General features: G+C 37.4%; 2 protein-coding genes across 9 annotated transcripts in view; both read right to left on the reverse strand.

Moving 5' to 3' along the window:
* Positions 1-362: 362 nt before the first annotated feature.
* On the reverse strand, positions 363-14040 carry LOC109050603 (protein phosphatase 6, regulatory subunit 3). Of its 8 annotated transcripts, none has more exons than XM_042715146.1 (26): positions 13884-14040; positions 10168-10346; positions 9807-10040; positions 9504-9690; positions 9287-9424; positions 9021-9086; positions 8206-8318; positions 7957-8070; positions 7748-7877; positions 7255-7407; positions 6038-6196; positions 5879-5943; positions 5639-5754; positions 5453-5538; positions 5259-5345; positions 4913-5010; positions 4513-4567; positions 4280-4410; positions 4076-4197; positions 3795-3975; positions 3599-3696; positions 3335-3518; positions 2997-3014; positions 2061-2171; positions 1486-1572; positions 363-1406 (listed from the first exon to the last, which is right to left on the reverse strand). In XM_042715146.1, exons 3-26 carry the CDS (start codon positions 10031-10033, stop codon positions 1355-1357), a joined length of 2778 nt encoding a protein of 925 aa, XP_042571080.1. In that variant the 5' UTR covers positions 10034-10040; positions 10168-10346; positions 13884-14040; the 3' UTR covers positions 363-1354. The 8 variants fall into 8 exon arrangements, with proteins under 8 accessions (XP_042571080.1, XP_042571083.1, XP_042571081.1 ...); XM_042715149.1 differs by lacking the exon at positions 13884-14040 and adding an exon at positions 13300-13564 and having other exon boundaries at positions 4913-4992; XM_042715147.1 differs by lacking the exon at positions 13884-14040 and adding an exon at positions 13300-13563 and having other exon boundaries at positions 9807-10037.
* A 2972-nt stretch (positions 14041-17012) lies between these two features.
* The window catches only part of LOC109050602 (low-density lipoprotein receptor-related protein 5-like), a 59825-nt gene continuing 57133 nt past the window's right edge, over positions 17013-19704 (reverse strand). Inside the window, exons 23-24 of the mRNA XM_042715154.1 lie at positions 19492-19589; positions 17013-19284 (exon numbers count right to left, since the gene is read on the reverse strand). Coding sequence (XP_042571088.1) covers positions 19023-19284; positions 19492-19589 — 360 coding nt within the window. The 3' untranslated portion in view covers positions 17013-19022. The remainder of the gene's footprint in view (positions 19285-19491; positions 19590-19704) is intronic.

Raw genomic sequence — 19704 nt, forward strand, 5'->3', positions numbered from 1 at the left:
ACTTCTACACTGTGCATGTCAGTATAAGACTGCAAGTCCATCTGTCACCGCTCCGTTTTCTTCTAACCCAGAAATTGGAGAATAAAAAGCCCATTTCAAGTACTTGCACTATTTTTCCATGACTTTACTGCCACCTGTTGGCTTCAAAGCAAAAATGCACTGTGTACTGACCTGCAAATACTCCGTTTATAAATGGTCATGCTGTCTAGTCTCTTCTTCCAGCAAACAATGCAAAGGACTTCTGTAATTAACCGTTTTGAAGACTCCCTGATAACCCAGGCCTAAATAGAAACTGACTCGGCCAGATCACCAGCATGATTGATTCTCATTCAGAAATATATGTTGGATTCACAGACAGAACCTTTTCCTTCTTGCTGGCACAGATAGCATTTTATTACAAAAAGAAAAAAGTCGATGCATGATCATTGTAGCATTACCAGGAATATGCTGCATTCCCATCACTCTTCAGGTAGAAAGGTGGACTTGTTTGGAGAGGATAACAGTTATAAAAGTTGGGCTGTACTGAATGCAGGCCCGAAGGTAAGAATCAGTCTTACTAGCTACATGCATCTGTGCATTCACTCCAGATTTGAATTTCATCAAGGGGGCGAGTCTCTAACAAACCATCTCTTTGAGAATAAATTAAGTTAAAAACTATACCAAAAAAAAAAAGTGTTTTTGTCCAAATCTTGCTCATGTTGAAAGGATACAAGAAACATTTACAAATAACACCGGTGGCAAAATAAATCATCATTTCTGAACATCTCAAATCAGTGTCCCCTAATAACAAACGTAAAAATAAAACAGACCGACATAAGTTGCCAATTTAAGATTTCTGTGGTAGCTGCTGCTTTTACTTGGAAATTAAATAGCAGATTTGTGTGCAAGAGGAAAATCCTATCAAAAAGACAGCTTATGTTTTGGTCACACATTAATGTTCCAATCGGTATATTTCGGTTTTATCAATCCTCTCTTTCTGTATACATTTGTCTTTTATAAAATATTTTTTTATTCATACAATCATTTAACTATAGCAACATTACTATTCACTTTTAAGTGGCAAGATGTCAGACAATCACCTCATAAGAACAATAGTATAGAAACGAATGCAAAAAAAAAAAAAATCATTAGAGTATGTTTCTCTTCATAACAGTTCAAATCTTCTGTACAACTGTCTAATATGAATATTGCTGGTCCTGATCTGGTGGCATCAGTGCAGTGCTGGAGTAAGAGACATCAGCAGCAGCGGTGGTGGTGGTGGTGGTTTCTGGCTCCAGTCTGGCACTGGCCTCTCCGGGTGGTCCTGGAGGAGGGGTGTGCGTGTGGCAGGAGCTGACTGACAGCGCTACCCTCATCATGCCGGACCGTTCACTGCTGCCTCAGGGTTGGCCGTGCACTGCTCTGATCTAGTTGAGAAAAAGAGAGGGGCTTGATGTCAACACAAAACTAGAGCAAATGGGAAAAGGTGGAGGGCACAGAACTCACTTGGCTTCCTCCATAGCAGCCGCATCCTCAAGAGGACCATTTAGAGCTTTGCAAGTGGCTTTTGCTTTCTCTTCTAAGTGCTTTAGACTGAAGAAAAAAAAAAAGACGAAAATGTTGGTTAAACAAAAAAAATTATAATTTCCTTATACACACACACAAAAAAAGAAACATTTTTAAAATTACAGCAGTGATGAATTTTCAGTATTTAGATTATATCTGCATGATATCTGAAATTAAGTAAAGTATTATACATATAAAATATGTAGCATATAATTTAAATATTTAAACAATAAATATATTCATCCATCAACAAGACTGCCAGAAGATTCAGGAAATAACACAAGGGGGAGCTAGTACTTTTGGCAATAACCTCAAAATCCCAAACATCTGCTGAGATGAGAAAGAACAGCACACTTTTGATTGTTAAAATAATCAAATTAATATTTCTTATTTCAATAAACAAAAAAAACAAAAAAAAATATCTCCAGTTTCTGTTAACAAAAACAACTCTGTTTCCTAAACAGAAAGTGATTTATTTTATTAATACTTTGACTTAATAAATAAAAGACTCTTACCCTGGTTTCTGACAGTTGCTAGGAGGACACATGCTTTTCTCCACTTCCCCACTCTCTGCAACAAACAACTTTGCAGATGCGTCATCAGAGGTAGATCGTTTCTCTTCTTCGCTACAGGACGATCAGAGAGGACAACGTTTTAAAGAGTGTTCACTGGCACTCCTTTAAAGAATCAAACCCCCATTTTAAATCCCTGGACAAACATGCAGAATGGAACGGACCACATTTAAAGCAATGGGGCAAAACGGAAAATGTTCTGAAATGGGGATTGGCGGACAAGTAAGATGCGAGCATGACGTACAGAGACGGGAAGTGACTATGAACCACACAACAACTGGTTTAGACGATGAGCTTTAGTATGTGAGTGTGAAATGATGCTGTAATTTAAATTTTACGAAGTGATGGCATGCCAGCAATCTTTACCTTTAGGGTAGCATCAGGCCACAAACAGTCATTTAATTAATTATAACCTCCTCTTAAGTCTCATGCCAGGAAGAACAATGCAGATTTTCTGACTATGCATCCTCCTTCATCAGACTGATTTACACAAATTAGAGTTCTCACACAGCTCTGGTTTAAAAGGGCCGGCTCGCACTAAAGTCATTTAGCCCTGTGAAAGAGCCATGGGAGCAAACCGCAGCAGAGGATGAGAAAGAATCCATAAATCTTCACCTGCGGTGTTAGAAAGACTGGGAAACATACGGGCTTAAAACTTCTGGGAACAGAATGAGCTATATTTAAGGATCCATGGGGCATTTCATGCCGTTAACATCCAATACATCTGATATTAACATGCAAATGGTGATGGATACATTACTGTTTAAAAGAAAACAAACATACGAACAAACAAAACATGGTTACAAATCAGTGTAAGCAGTGGCTGACATGGGAAAAACCAAACAAAACAAGACATGCCCCCTGATTGGCTGTACATACCGATACGATTTCAACACTCTGAAGCCACAAGTACGCCAAAGAGAGAGAGGAAGCTCATGTTGTAAGAGTTGCAGTTCAAGAAGGACAGATTGTTCGTTTTTGTGTTCTCAAACAGACAAAACAAGATGTTACAAAGCTCTGCATCTTAACACCCCCGTTAAAAAGGGACACGGTGGGCGGTCAGGGCCTCGCTGGCTCTAGGTGCAGGAGGAGGAGGAGGAGGATACGTGACAAGGAAAGATCAGGTCTACATGCAGAGTGAAGTGAAGCTTGTGTCTCAAAAGGGGAGAAGAGGAAGTGATATGAGGCACTGTGTGAGAAACCTGCACACGACTCACCTCTTGAAAATAGCGGTTTCGGTTTTGGCGTCTACAGTAAGGCTGACCGTCTCCTTCATAGAGCCGTTGGTGACCGTTTCTGTGATGCGGTCACTGACAGGCTCTTCCTCGGGGTCCAAGCCATCCTCTACCTTCCCTCTAGGGGAAGTCGGGGTGGTCTCATGGGGAAGCCACTCCTCTGTGTCTAAACAACACGATTGGTTTATTCTAAGCACTGCGTGTTGACCAATGGACAGAAGGAATAGTGAGAGGGTCTATTCTTACTTTCTTGCTGCATGGGCGCGTTGACTCCCAGAGGATCCACTGTTTCTATGCTGGTCTCCATGGCTACAGGGGAATTGCTCCTCAAAGGATCCTTGGGGCTAAATAAAGGAGAAAAATGAACATCGACCGTACAAGTTTTGTGCTTAAGCACAATCAGTGCATTTTAAACATGCATTCCCGCATCATGTGAATGCACCTGACGGGTGTGAAGCTGGAGAAGTCAGCCCAACTCCTCTCTGCATCTGCAGCGGTGTTCGGGGAGTTCCAGCCTGAAGGTTCGGGCACTGCAGTCGGTGAGGTTGAGACAGGTGCGCTGGGAGCCGTGGAGCTGCCCGTGTCCATAGGTATGTCATCAAAATTTGCCATCCATACCGGTCCTGAAACAAAGCAAGACACAGAACAAGCATGTATGATCCTTGACCTTCAGTTGAATACTAAATGACGATAGACACGGCAGCTGATCATTTCTATTCTCACCATCCCCAGAGTCCACTTCCATTCTGTCGTCAGCGGTGGCGTTGGTGGATTCGAATGGGTCTCGCTTCCCATCCTCCTCCTCAGAGTCCGTACTCTCCTCGCTATCTGTACTTCCTGAGCTCCTGCGTAGGAAGAAAGCCATGGAGAATCAAAATGCTGGCACGATGAAAAACACTTTTTGATGAGTTCCAAGGATTACAATACCTGGGACGTCTCTGAGCTTCCGGTGCGAATGTGACGTCCTTCTCATCCCAGATATCTTCCTCATCCGATCCGGCGTCCTCGAACTGCTGGATCTTTTCCTTACAGCAGGCCTCAAAGAGTGCCATGTTCGCCTATAAGCACAGTACGAACAAACTATGAAAACACATCATGAGCTTTTAAAGACATTCAGCTAATAATCCACATTAATCTGATTCAATATCTCATATACTTACACTTTCATTTGTATTCAAGGAAAAATTGATGTCTGATATTCTATCAAAGGGAATACTGCAAGGTTAAAAAAAGAACGGATTTTAGTTTAGTTAAGCCCTTAAGACAATGAGCAGCCCCCATTACCTACAGCATTACTGACGGTCACCATGCACACCACACCAATCTATTCAGGACACATGGACAACCAGAACAGATGTAATCGACACAGAATGATCCATGATCTAACACACACAACCCCCCGAAACAGGCTTTGTGAGTTCATTGAAAAGCAACATAACCCTAAAAATTTTTTTTTTACCTCAGGCCCCCACATATAACGCTAAACCCTCCCAATTGATTTGTTAGCAGCAAAAATGTCGGCAAATCTAAAAAAAAGCATCATGCACGAAAGGTACTTACTCCCCGACATCATCCTGATCGGCAAACTCTTCGTCATTGAAGCCAAACTGCTCAATAAAATTGGACGTCATTTGTTGCATCTGATAATCAGAAAAGGCCTGGCAAACCCAGGACCAATGATAATGATACATATACACTACAAAGAAGCTTCATTTCAAAACAGCTGATAGCAGTTAAGCGTCTTGCATCAAAAAGCACTTAAAGGACTAAAAAAATAATAAATGCATTAACAGTTTAAACAGAAATAGATTTATTAAATAAGTATTTTTAGCAGTACCATTAACACAAGCATTAAGATATTACAATTAACAGCAGCTTTTGTGAGCTCATCCAGGCACAGACTTACTTGCTGTATGGAGGAGTCCTGATGAAACCCGCTGTCTTTAAAATCTACCTCATCATCGCTGGATGAGTGTATGTGGTGTGTGTTAACCTGAGAATTAAGGGGGAAAACAGTTTTATGTCAAATATATTTTTATAAGCATTTTAAAACAAAAGCAAAAGTTTTGGAAGGGAGAAAATAAAACAGAGCCCACTTACTAAGTCAACAGTGTTTTTCTTGTTTGTATCTGCTAGCTGTCCTGAAGTAAACGCCTCCCATCGTTCCCTATCCTCCTCTGGAAGCTCTGCAAGTGAGCAAATGTAAGTGGAAATGGCTTTGTAAATAGTCTGAAATAATAATAATAATAATAATAACAATAAAAAAGTATATGCATTTAAACGAACCTGAGATGAGCTGCTGAATTTGAGTCCCATTGGGGCCTTTGTCGCTGTTGTGGACTATAGAGTTTGCTATTCTTGTCAGGTGACCCATGTAACCTCTCCGCCGCCCACCCTCAGTCCTGAGGAAACAGAGATGAAGGATTTAGCAAAGACCTCTTCAGACACAACCACAGTGTCACAGATGTGTAAACAGGATGGTTCCTCTCCTTCACACGCAAGCGATCAGATTTATGAGTTACTCACTGCTCCTTCTCATTCGATCCCCAGGCATCAAGAATTCTTTGTATTAACTGGCACTTCTGAAAGAGCTGCGGGTCAGAATAGAGAAGAACACATTAAACTTGGTGAAGCAAACAACTTGTGTTTCAAAGAGCGAGTGAGTGGAAGGGATGATGAACTCACATGTTTAATAAGGATGTTTTCTCTTATGGGCTCTTGGTCGTTTTCTCTGTTGATTTCAGGAGATTCACTTTGGGTTGAAGGCATCGCTAAGATCATCGCTGTACAGATTTCTACTTGTGTGTGTAGGAAATTATTCCATAAGTATTTGAAGTACATGTCCTTTAGACAAAAGAAACAAATTATTTATTTTAGAGCATTTATGGCATTCAAGCACAGATTGTATTATACAAACATCCTTTAACAGAATCTTTTGACAATAGGTTTGTTCCAAAATGTGATGAACTTCTGAAGTTTCAGTGTGACTAATTACAAAAACTTCTATATAGTTAGTATTACACATGGCAGCTGACTACATTACCATTCAAAATTTGTGTCATTGAGGTGTTTTTGGAAAATTTACAGTTTTATTCAGCAAAGATGCATTACATTTATAGGAAATTATAATGTAACAAAAAATTTGATTTCAAATTAATGCGCTTTTGATACCTAATAGAATAGAGAATATCAGAACCCTGATTAAAAAAAAATAAAAAGTTTCACCAAAATATTAAGTACTACAACTTTTCTGAAGGATTCTGAAGGATCATGTGACACTGGCTGTTTACACGCACAATTTTTGGTTCAATTGAGACTGAATAAATTCTGATTAATGAATCTGAATGTAGTGTTTACATGAACGCTAAATAAAGTGATCTGGATGATGTGCGTTATATGTCACAAGCTTCCAATCGGAATTCTAATTTTTTTTTTTTTACATGCGCACACTGCACAAATACAGCGTTTCTCACTGTTTGCACATAATAACCACTCTCCTGCACGGTTTCTTTATTTGTTTTTAACAGCAGAATTAATATTTATCACACTATTTCTGCATCACTACACATGCGCAGTACTTTCAATTTCGGGGCTCAATCCGATCCGAGTGTTTACATGCACTCTAAATCGTATTAGAAAAGGAATAAACCACCTCCTACATTCCGATCGAGCTCAGTCAGATCAATTAAGGTGTTTACATTAAGGCGTCAATCTGATTACAAATGGATTATTTGGTTGCATGTAAACACAGCCACTGAAGACTGGAGTACTGGCTGTTGAAATTTCAGCTTTGCATCAAAAGAATAAATAACACTTTAAAATAACTTGTCTATTTTAATATATTTTAAATTGTAAGAATATTCCAATTTTTTTAATTAATTAATCGCATCTCAATCACTCACTAGTATGACTCCCAATGTGTTGAGGGCAATGAGCTCCTGGTTAATGATATGCGTGTTGGTCTGAAGAAGGCTGGTCACTAGTCGCACCACATTTAGACGGGTATTTCCCACTGGTGGATCCAACACTCCCCATGTGGTATTCAAGACAGTTTTCTAAAAAAAAAAACAAAAAAAAAATTTTTAGATAAATGAAAGCAAAGAGTCTGGATGCTGATTTCACTTACAAGAAATACTAAAACACTATTACAAACTACATGACAAAATAGCATATAACAACTATAAAAACAATATTAATCCGACATATATGGCTGTGTGTGCTAGCCAAGCTTTTCTTTAAAAGGGCAAGATTTTGCCAGGTTATAATTTTACAGGCACAAAGTGCTGTTGTTGTCCAAAGGTAAATGTAATTAGGAATTTGGAGATTATGGTCTAAGTGCGGTCAGCTGATATAAAGTGCCAAAGTTTAGCCAACAGACATTCTCAATGTTTTCACCTTTGGGGGCTCGATCAAAAGCTGGTGAAAATCTTTCAGCCTGGGTCTGACAGCATCTAGAATACTCTGATTGACAGAGAATGAAGGATGGTTCATTCCAGGGGGACAAATATCAAGGTGGCCTTCAAACCTGAAAGGAAAAACCAAGGATGATATTCAGATATGAACAAGGACCCAAGAAGACCGAAAAAATAATAAAATGTACTTACGCTGGTCTCCGTGTCTCAAATAGGGTTAGAAGAATCTGGATCACACTGACTATGGCAGACTCATTCTTCTCTTTGTCAAAGATGTTTGACAGCAACTGCTCTACTGTCTCTTGTCTGAATAGGCAGACAAACAGTCCATTCAGTACTACAGCATTAGTGTGGCTGAAACTAGAGCTCAACCTTAATCCCTTCAAAAATGCCACTTTCTAAAGTCACTCGAAAGAATTTTAATGACATGGACAAACTCACTTCTCCAGTGTGGCCAGCAGAGGGTCGGGATCTGAGCAGCCCTGCACCTGGAACATTTGATCTCTGCTCAGCCGAATGATCTCACAGAGTGACTGGGACGCGTTTGAGTGTCTCTGTGTGGAGGGAACAAGCATTTATTGTTGCGCAGCTAGCAACTAGGGATGGGTCATCAGGACTCAACAACAAGGGCTGGTCAGGCATGCAGTTTTTTTTATTATTATTATTTTCAAACCCAACATTTTACCACAAAAATAAATTAAAATTAAAACAGAAATTACTATTATAATTTAGATAAGAGATGCCCAAATATTTTAATATGAAGGGCCAAAAATTTTACTTTTATAAATATATTCTATTTAAACAAAAGACAATAAAACAAATTAAAATATTTATTTTATATATATATATATATATATATATATATATATATATATATATATATATATATATATATATATATAAAATAAATTAAATAATTATTTTAATTTGTTTTAAATAATTATTTATTATTTTATATATATATAATATATATATATATATATATATATATATATATTATATATATATATATATATATATATATATATATATATATATATATATATATATATATATATATATTTTTTTTTTTTTTTTTTTTTAAATCAAATTCATTTTTTTTCACATTATTTCATTTTACAATGAAAAAACTTAAGGAAAAAAATAAACATTGCAATTGCATGTTTTTACCCTCCAACTTTGAAAATAAATTAATTAATTAAATTAAAAATAAATTATTTGAAATGCATGACATTTCTTTATTGGACTTCACTTACATCCTCATCTTGTGATGGTTGCACCATGTCAACCAGCCGCTGTATAACTTTCTCTTCATTTAGCCACTGCAGGAGAACAGATGAAGAGGAAACTGTGAGGTGGTATTACGATGACAGTGAGTGGATTAAATGACTAATCCGTGATGAATTTCCCGCTGTATTCACATGAAAAACATCCGTATCTACAAAACGAAAAATTATGCATGCACAAAACCAAACTGCTTTTTACCCCAAAAAAACAGAGATGAAACATCATGAAAACTCACATTTAATACATCTTGTCTAAGCTGCTGTGGCTCGATGCAGGTGAGCATCCTGAGCAGGAGGTCCATAATGGCCGAGGTCCCTATGTGCTTGATCATCAGATCCACAAAGTCTTCCCTCTTCCTGAGGAACTCCACGATCTAGATGCAGGAAGGAGATTGAGTTCACCTTTATGCATCCATATGAATACGAACCAGTATGTCTGATCTGATCACATACCTGCTCTGGTTTCCTCCCAATGAGGATGCTCAGGACCTTGCTGAAGAAACTGGCCAGAAGCGGATTGAGGGGAGGCTCATTCTGTAGGAAGCTGTAGAGTTTCATCAGTAAATTTTCATCTTCACCCAGCATGTCATTGATCTGGCTAACATCTGAGGTCAGGAGTTCACAGGATATGTTGGGATACCTTTAAATAAAAAGACAAGCAACACCTCCATTAAACGGACCTCAAACAAGACATCCAACATAAGACAACAAAAGCATCAAAGCAAGCATCAAACAAGCATCAAATGTTATTCTCACTTATATTTGATCTTCTCCTCCACATCATCATTGGGCTCCTGAGTGATGTAGCCCACGAGATCCTCCATGCACTGTGGCCTCACCAGGAAGTCCACGAGCTTGTGGTTCTGAGACTTGCACTCCTGTAAGACATCCTCCTCATCCATCACCTCTGTCAGCGTAACGTCATCCTTTTCCAGGAGTGTGTCGATGTGGGATGTCGTGTGCAGATCAAACTTCCAAAACATGGTGCTGCTGAGGAATGAATAAATAGGAGGGGATGGTTTTCAGATGAATGAACTGAAAACAAAATTAGGCTTGCTCATCTACGAGTTTTTTTTTTAAATCATTTTCACTGTAAAGAAGCTAAAATGTGACTAACCTGAGTGTAGCAGAGACCAGAGGGTAAAAACTCTGATTAAAAATAAAATAATGCTTGTGCTCTTTGGGACTTCTGGCCCATTACAGGCACCACAGGCGGCAGAAACTGGAGAGACCCTTAAATAAAGGACACATGCAGCAGAAATGTCCTCTGCCACAGCAAAAACACTCAACACACACCTGCAACAGAACAGACAGAACATGTGTTTGTCATTGGTAAAGAACAGTCAAATACATCTCTTCTCTAACCCAACCAATATGACCAGACCGGCCTGATTCTCTAACGGTCATTATTAGTCATTGCATTAAAAACAAATACATATTACGAAACACATGGTTCTCAAATAGACAACAACTCAAATAAACAAACAACTTCCAAAGGTTCAATCTACTCTAATTCTATGAATAGAACCTGATCGAATACAGAAACAATGCACCAGTTTACACTGACGAAACAAACGGTAGTTTTGTTTGTGGGAAAAACAGACGAAAGTTTAAAGAAAACCAAACAAGTTCCTTTCTGTGACGTCGACAACCTAGCAACACAACAAATACAATCACACTCTCACCAGACTAACTCCTCTGATCGGTCTCTAACAATTATCAACACCAACCACACATGACTGTGGTTTTATTTTATTTCTGTTTGTTTTCCTTACAAGGAAAGTGCACATAATTTCTAACATAAGAGACAATTATGCCAGGTTAAATCCCAATTTCCATTTGACAGCTCCGGCATCAAATTATTATAATTGGAGACATCACATGCATTATTAACGGTAGGCAAGAGACTATTTTTCCAGTCTACAAGGTGGATGGACACACACCACTGAGGTGAAAGGTCACAATGCTGGCAAGCAGCCACCTTGACTTTTTTGAATGGCTAACAGGAAGGAAAGCTTATTAATAGACTAAGGGGGTTGGGCTAGGCTCACCCGAAAGAGCTTTAACATTGGCCTGCTTCCATTCTCCGGCAAACATGCTTTCCGTCAATTTACATTTTAAAAAACATTAACAAACAACCCAAAATTCTTCCTGAAAGAGCTCTGTGCTATAAAAGTTCTGGTGCTAACAATGTCAGATTTAAAATAAGCATTAAACCATTAAAGCGCAGAATTATATCAACTTGAAGTTTGTTATTGATGCAATTTTGATCTTTCAATTTAAAAGACTGTAACCAAATTACTTAACAGAACTTCTTTAAAACTGTATTAACATTCAATGCATTAAAATGATACAAGCATGAATTGTCATTGCTCTTGCACATACAACATATCCATGAGTGAAACGGTTTAGGGGGGTTGTGCTCACCTGTACTAAGAGATATCATTTTTATTTCATGATAATATTGACACTGGGTATATCAATAAAATCTTCACACAAAAACGGAATAGCGTACACTACTGCATAATGTTTTCGGGTCAGTATGGGGGTCTAAGGCCAGTATTCATTTAACATTAAATTGATCAAAACTGACAGTGAAGACAATGTTAAAAATTATTTTGTGTGTATGTATATATTTTTCTCAGTGTGTAACTAAAAAAAATAAATTAATTTAAAAAAAGTCAAAAAAAAAAAAACGCGCACATCCTCTGATCCTGAACTCACTAGTCATCAGTGACGCGTGCATAGCGCATTGAGGTTTAAATTAACATGTAGTGGTGAGCTAAATAGGACATCTATAATTATATGCATGCATTAAACAACACCGACACCACAGGTTCTATTCTGTAGTTGAGATCGCTTGACTTATTTGTATTAAGACTGTGCATATATATCATGTATTAACATGACTGGATAAGGAGTATCAAAAATATTTAAATAATCAAACACAACTATAAGCATGCATTCCTTTTTCATCTTTAAAGTAAGGAAATTTCACCTGCACTGAAAACTGAATGGTGCAAAAAGCCTCAATTCAACTTGGTTGTCAAGTATGCCTACATCTTGACACATGCTTTGAATGTCAACCATTTTTAACACCTTATACCACTCCTCAGCTGTGATTTACTGGTTTCTTCCTTCCTCACGTAGCATTTCCAGACATTTACATTCAGTCCAATTCTGTCCAGGTTCACTTTAGCAGACTTTGTCTAGTGCAAAAGGTGGAAGAACAACGCACTACTACACTAGATCACCTGCACTATTCAGCTTGAGCAGCTCTGAGCTGAAGAAGAATCCTTGTGACTCCCTCTCAGGGTCTATAAAAAGTGTGGCCAAACCTCTCCAGCGCCCCAGAGGCCACAACACCACCACAATCCTCCGGCTGCACTCAGAATCGAGCCTGCAGAGATGATCGGCCTGACTGGAGCATAAAATGTGCTGCCTTGTCAAACCAGCGAGACTGTTTACAAGAGACAGTCTACTACGAGCTTTCACATGCAATCACATCCCCCAAGTGTAGGAATAAACAGCTGGAAGATTTTAGTGATCTTTATGTGGATGGGCCAAAATAAAGGCAAATACACAGATCTACGATCAGCACATATAGTGAACAACTCTACAGAGATTGAGAACTGTGTTCGAAGTCTACACTGAAATAAGGTATTACATTAGAAAAATCTTCATATTTTATACCCCATTTCTATAATTTTAAACTTACCTTCGATGATCCTTATAAAACACATTAACAAGTATTTTATCTGAAAACTTAAAAGCAGTGCTAGCACCAAAACATGATCTTAAAAACACAATTAACATTTCCAGGAGGCTTTTCTGTTTGTGTTCTGGCTGTGTATCAATCCCTATTGAGCTGTCTACCTAGACAGCATTTTGGAGCACCACAGGCGCGTTCGAACATCCCAAATGCAACCTTCGTATGCACTTACATTGACCAAAAACGTTGTCTATATGGAAGCTCACTAGGATTTGACAAACAGCCTTTGTGTCTGACTTTCTGAAGTTTTTCGGCATGTCAGGCCCCGGCATTAGCCGACACTGAGCTTCCGCCAATATTACATATCTGACACCTTCTTACGTCTGTGTTGGTTTAAATATGTAGTAGTCCCGCTAAATGTTTTAGTAATTCTGTTAAATGTGAGAAAATATCCCCTGTTCTGATTCGGCAAAACAGAGAAGTGGTAACTGGCTAACGCTAAGCTAACAGAGACACACACACAACACAAATACGTACCGATTAAGAAAGCGGAAACCGGCCAAAGCCCGGCATGAAGACTGGCGAACCTTTGGACAAAACGGTCACCGGAATAAAAAAAGAAAAAATGGGGCGAGGTATGAAAGAATGAGGTGTTTATAACAGATTGTGACAGGCGCGAAAGAGAGATCATCAGAGTTCACTTTTCAAGATGGCGGCGTTTTCAACTTCAACAACCCCAACCCCCACCTGAGGTAGCGGAGCTGTCTATCAAACTACACTGCTGCACGCTGATTGGCTACAGCGGATGCCAAGAAAAGCTGGTCGTGTTTGTAAATCTCGGACTGTGTGGGGTAAATCTTCGATTTAGAAACGCCACGAAACCAGAGATTATCTTTGAAACCGCATGCGCTTTGTGGGAATTATATTAATGTTATAATTATACATTTTGAGGCTATCCTGACGTGAAATTAAATCATTAAGACACACCCACAGCAAGGCCAATAGAATTTGGCTGGATTTAAAATCGCTCGTCTGATTGGATCATGAAAATGTCAATCAAGTACCGAATTCAAAACTAAAAGTACAGCGATAAAAAAAACGCATAAAATGCTTTGTCTTACCTTCTTTGTGAGAGCTTGTCCCTTGAACGGATTTCTTAAATTTCAACATATCCAAGACATAAAGACAACGCGGTTCTAGTTTTTTCACAACGTTGCACAAAGCAGCCCGTTCACAGTGTCGCTTTCAGAATTGCCTTAACCGGCTCGTTACTTGCAGCAACGCCCTAGCAACAATAAGACGTCACGGTGATTGACATGCTGGTGGTCCAATCAGCTACCAGTGCATGAACCACATATTACTGAATGGAGCATCTAGTTTGCCTCAAGAAAGGCATTATTTCAATTATTTCAAATGGCAAACCAACATGAAATCGATTGCATAAAACAGGAGTTTAATAATATCAAGGTATATCATATATGTATATATATATATATATATATATATATATATATATATATATATATATATATATATATGTATAAGAATATATATATGTATGTATCTATATAATATATATATATATATATATGTATGTATATATATATATGTATGTATATATATATATATATATATGTATATGCCTTAAGAAAGACATTATTTCACATGACATAATTCACATCTAATATATATAAAACACATATATATAAGTGTACTATATATATATATAGTACACTTATATATATATAGTACATAGTTAATGCAAACAAATAAATACATAATTCATTAAATAATTTCTGGGTGAACTATCTCTTATAGGAGAACCTGCTCTATATTTCTACTATTTTTTCCTCTTTTTTTTTCTATGTGTTTAAGTGTTTCAATTTCTTGAGCCCATTGATAAAATATGGGTCAAGAGGTCCGGGTGCATCTCGGTGCTCTGTAGCCTGCCGGTAGTGCAGACAGCCAATTATGGGTTTAGTGTAGCATGCCAAATAAGATCTGACGTGTGACCCTTATGTTAAATGTGATGCATCAATCTACAGCGTCAGGCTGTGGAACTGATCTGTTACAGCTGATGACGGCTGCAATTCAGACATGCATGATTCTGTGCTGCATGCTCCATAAGCATAACAAAAGCTGCAATGGATTCATTGTATAGAGTAAAAGCACCAAGAGTTACATTTTTCATATCCGTCAAATTAACCCTATGATTCCACTGTTTCCACTGTGTCTGATTGACTGCCATGTGGGTTTCTTTGACAGAAAACATGGTTTTACTGAAGTGGTTTTGCTCTTCCAACATGTGCATATGATTGTCTAACAAAATGCACATGCAGAGAGGGGTATATATATATATATATATATATATATATATATATATATATATATATATATATATATATATATATATATATATATATATATATATATATGTATATATGTATATATGTGCCCCTTTTTTACATTTGAGCCCTTGCCCCTGAGGAACTCTCTGCACTGAAGATAATGAAAATCGTGTAAACTAAATGTTTAGATGTATTGTGGGCTTCTGGGGCCGTGTGAAAGATGCCTCTCATGTCATCTTTCATCAGACAGAGGCAGTTATCATGATTATGGTCCAGCTTTTTGTTCTCTTTATATATCTGCTGCATGTACTGTCAGGCACTCCACTGTGAAACAAGCAGCTCTCAGATGAACACTCAAAGGAATGAAATATGAAGATTTGCACAAAGAATTGCATGCTATAGGGAATTACATATTTGGGGTCATTAATCACACTAATTAGTCTAATTAGCATGGTGATTATATATACACAGAAAAAAAAAATATATTTTTTAAAAATTAAGTTTTATTATATTTAAAATATTTATTTCAGTTTTGAAAAAAATGGTGTAGGATTTACTCAGAAATTGCTAGTAAATTTTACATTTACAAAAATGGCAAGTAACACATTACATTAAATATAACATTTTGAAGCACAACAACTGAAATAATAATAAATAACAATATAAATATAGATAATAGGTAATTAAATTAAATTAACATTATTTACTTTTAACCTAAGCTTTTTGCATTTTTAAATTTAACATTATGTACTTTTACATTATTAGACATTATTTAGTTGGCTTGCACAATTTTCATGTTTCATTGTTTTTATAGGAACATTTGGTCCTTGCAGTTTAGGCCAAACATGGTCCACACACATGTACTGTACACACACACTTTGTTTTAGTTTTTTTTTTGATCATATAATCAGAAGATCCAGGATGCTGCCATGCTTTTCCTTGTGATGCGAGTCTGTCCTCACATGCCTTTTTTCCAAGGTGTGTTTTTAGCTCTTCTACTATGCGGATCATAAACAAAGACAGACAGATGGGTACATGGAGGGGTGTCGACATCTCCCCTCCCCCCTCAGCCCAGTCAGAAGCCTCACAACATGTGTTCACTTCTGTCAAGGGCTGAAGAGAAAGGAGAATGCACATTTAGTTCCCAACTGCAGCTACAAACTTTGGGCCCTATTTTAATAGCATGGACATCTCTGAAGTGACATGTGTAATACATTCATATAATAAAATAAGCTTATAAACTGTATATATATATTATATATTTAAATTAATCAAACCTATTTGTTTTATTTAAATCTAATTTACTTTTTCCTATTTTTTTGAATTTCTATTCATCTCTATATGGAATTATTATTATATTATTATTGTTGTTGTTGATATTTATTTTGGTGTGAGACATTACATTAACATTAAATAGGTACTGAAATAAGATATTAATATGAGTGGTGAGGAGGGCCATACTAACATCATTTTTAGTTCCATTTTTTCCACACGAGGGCAGCAGAAGACAAAACTCTTGAAATCCCAATCGGACTCATGGCAATGATCAAACACACATTTATTTTATTACCCTGACATGCAATTCCACCAAAGCAATGTCACATTCAACAATAACATTTCATAACGCTTTGTTTAGAGTGATCCAAAGTGTTTCTGCATTCTTGCTCATGTTTGTTGGGTTACCACTGGACTGAGACGCACCTTGCTCAGTTCAATTAACAACTGCTTTATTGAAGCCTTGGGCTCCTCGTTCACTGTAAATACGGGATTGTTTTGCCTGTCGGAAATAACACACTTGCATTTAACAAGTCACGCCATTTGAGGAATCCTTTACGTTCGTAGCTGAAATGGCAAGTTATATAAAAATAATGACAAGCACCATAAAGTTAAAAGACAACAATATTACATTTCTTAAAATAGAACCTTTATTATATATAAAAATGCTTTTGATACAAAAATTGTCACAAGTGTGCATTATATGAGGCATTTTTGTACACAAAACAAAGACACTGGTGGTGCACCGAAGAGCAATAAGCTTCTTGGTGCGAGTGGATGGTACGATCCAGACAGATTCAGTCAAACCACTGACCTGCCAAAGTGGTCTAAAAATCCAAATAAACTCCATTCAGTCACATTCACAATGAACAGTTGAGGGCAATGTAATGAGATCAGTGACTTGAAACATAATCTGCATCATCTGTTAAACTGGTCTTTGTTGAGTTTTCTAGAATGGCTGGTTTATTTCATCTAATATTTGCCTTTAAAGACATTGTTCTGTGTCTTTTTGCATGGCTAACTGTAAAGACAAAACTAATGTAATCAGTCTGAGTTAAGAGGAAAACTCATTTTGTATCTGTTTCTATTCATTAATTCTACATTTTTATGTACGTCTAATTACCATAAGTGCTCAATTTGGCAAGAAAAAATATTCCATGATGGTTTTGATCAAACAGACATACATGGCATTTCAATGTGTGCTACAAAACGCGTTTAAACCTGCAAAACAAATCTACTCTTTTGATTAACATTTTAAAGAGGGAAATACAGTTTGATTCTTTAGCTTTACCAAAAAAAGGGGGGAATTTCAAACCACACTTTTCTAAATTGCATTAAAAAAGCAGTTTGTTACCACATCATCATGGTAAAACGAACCACATATACTCGTGTTCAAATCATAGCTTAGTTTTACTGTATTATTATTACTATAATTATTATTTTTAGTTTTTTACAAAACACCTACAATGAGTTCAGTCCATGAGATATGATAAAATCCATGTAGTTCACTACAAAGCAGGTGACATTCTGCTTTTTAAAGAGATGGTTCACTAATATGAACATTTTTCCTCATTTACTCACCCTCATGTCATCTCATACCCTTATGACCTTCTTTCTTTTGTAAGACATAAAATGAGATATTTAGCAGAATGTCCAAGCTGCTCTACAATGAAAGTGAATGGTGACAATAGTCATCTTCAGAAGACTTGGAATATAGCGTAAAAGTATCATATGCTGCTTTTTTGACTTGTCCTCTTCCACTTTCGCTATGGAAAAGAGCAGCTCGGAAATTCCTCTAAACATCTCCTTCAATGTTTTACAGAAAAAACAAGCCATGCAGGTTTGGAACAACAAGATTTGAATTTTTAGTGGAACTACCCCTTTAAAACGTAAGTCTAAACAAGACAATATCTCCTTCAAAGTAATGGTGTTTCACATGTATATTCAGATATGACTAAACAACCAAAGCTCTTCAGCTATGAGAGATTAATAACAATTTTACAATGGTCTGTTCTCATTATATAAACAAAACATTTTAGCTGGCTGTTTTCATTTGTCATTATTTACAGTAAAATATGTATGTACAATAGCAGCAAACACACTTTTGGTAAACAGGACAAACCAAACATACGCTTGGAATCGTATAATATTCACATAGAACATAATTAAAACAACATACCGTGGCCATTACGGAAAAAATTAATTATTTACTTAATTACACATATGTACAACTCCTCCGCAGCGGATGATTTTGGTGATTTTCTCGAGGATTTGGTTTGCATCTAAACTCCTTTTTAAGTGGTATTATGAAAAACAAAGATGATTAAATCACAACCATCCTGAAACAATATGTTTATATTCTGACATATTGAAAAGCTTGTAGCAATATGGGGAGGGGGGGGGGGTTGGGTCACTTATTAAAAAAAGATCATAATAGAATTCATTTGTGCAAGCACTGTCCTGGCACGAACGCTGTTCATTTATTCGGGATGAAAATATCCAGAAAACCGTTTCCCGTCCCTCCCCAAAAAGCTGAAATGTTTCTTGAACAAAGCGTGTGGAAAATAAAATAAAATCTTTGTTTCTTCTTTTAAAACTATTTTAAACTATTTACAAAGCGTGGACGTTTGCTGGGTGTCATGAGGAGTCTGTGCAGGGCGAGGGGGGCGGGGGGCACAGGTGGAAGTAGCTGCGTTCGGTGGAGGGCGAGGGGGGGCAGCTCTCCTCCGCTGACATGTACTGGCTGCGGGGGGTGGGGGGGGGAGGGTAGGGGTCAGAGTCTGAATTGAGGTCCATGTAGTACTTGTTGGTTTTCCAGCGGCTCGTGGTGTAGTCGCTGTCACACACGTCTGTGCTGCAGGGGGTGGTGGGGGGCGCAACCCCTCGCATCAAATACGGCCTGTGGAGGGCAAACATTCAGAGATCAGTAACTTGAGATGTTGGACCTATCCATCCAGTCATCTATTCAGGCATCCTTTTATCTATCTATGCAATAATTCAGCTATCCATCCATAAATCAGCATATCTACTATTACAGATACTTAAGCCATCCATCCATCTGCATATTATCCATCCAATCATCCAGAATCTCTGGATTAAAACACACCTGTAAGACCTGGTTGTCGATGGGCTGTTAGATGAATAAAAGACTTCTGCATTGTAAAGTGAGCGATCTGTTGCTGGCGATGGAGGAGGGTTGAGCATCTATACACAGAAATGTAAAAAAAAAAAAAAAGTTATAAGGCATAAACCACAACAAACCAGACGATATAAAATACAAGAATGAGCATTTAACTTAAAACACAAAAACCTTTTTTCC

This window comes from Cyprinus carpio, chromosome A25 (assembly GCF_018340385.1).
Source record: "Cyprinus carpio isolate SPL01 chromosome A25, ASM1834038v1, whole genome shotgun sequence".
Taxonomy (NCBI): Eukaryota; Metazoa; Chordata; class Actinopteri; order Cypriniformes; family Cyprinidae; genus Cyprinus; species Cyprinus carpio.

Coding starts and splice junctions, on each gene's coding strand:
- LOC109050603 (XM_042715146.1), bottom strand. CDS start 10,033: ATGTTTTGGAAGTTTGATCTGCACACGACATCCCACATCGACACACTC. Junction 4,198..4,279: donor GAAGCTCAGAGACGTCCCAG/GTATTGTAATCC, acceptor CTTCCTACGCAG/GAGCTCAGGAAGTACAGATA. Junction 1,573..2,060: donor AGCAACTGTCAGAAACCAGG/GTAAGAGTCTTT, acceptor TTTTTTCTTCAG/TCTAAAGCACTTAGAAGAGA.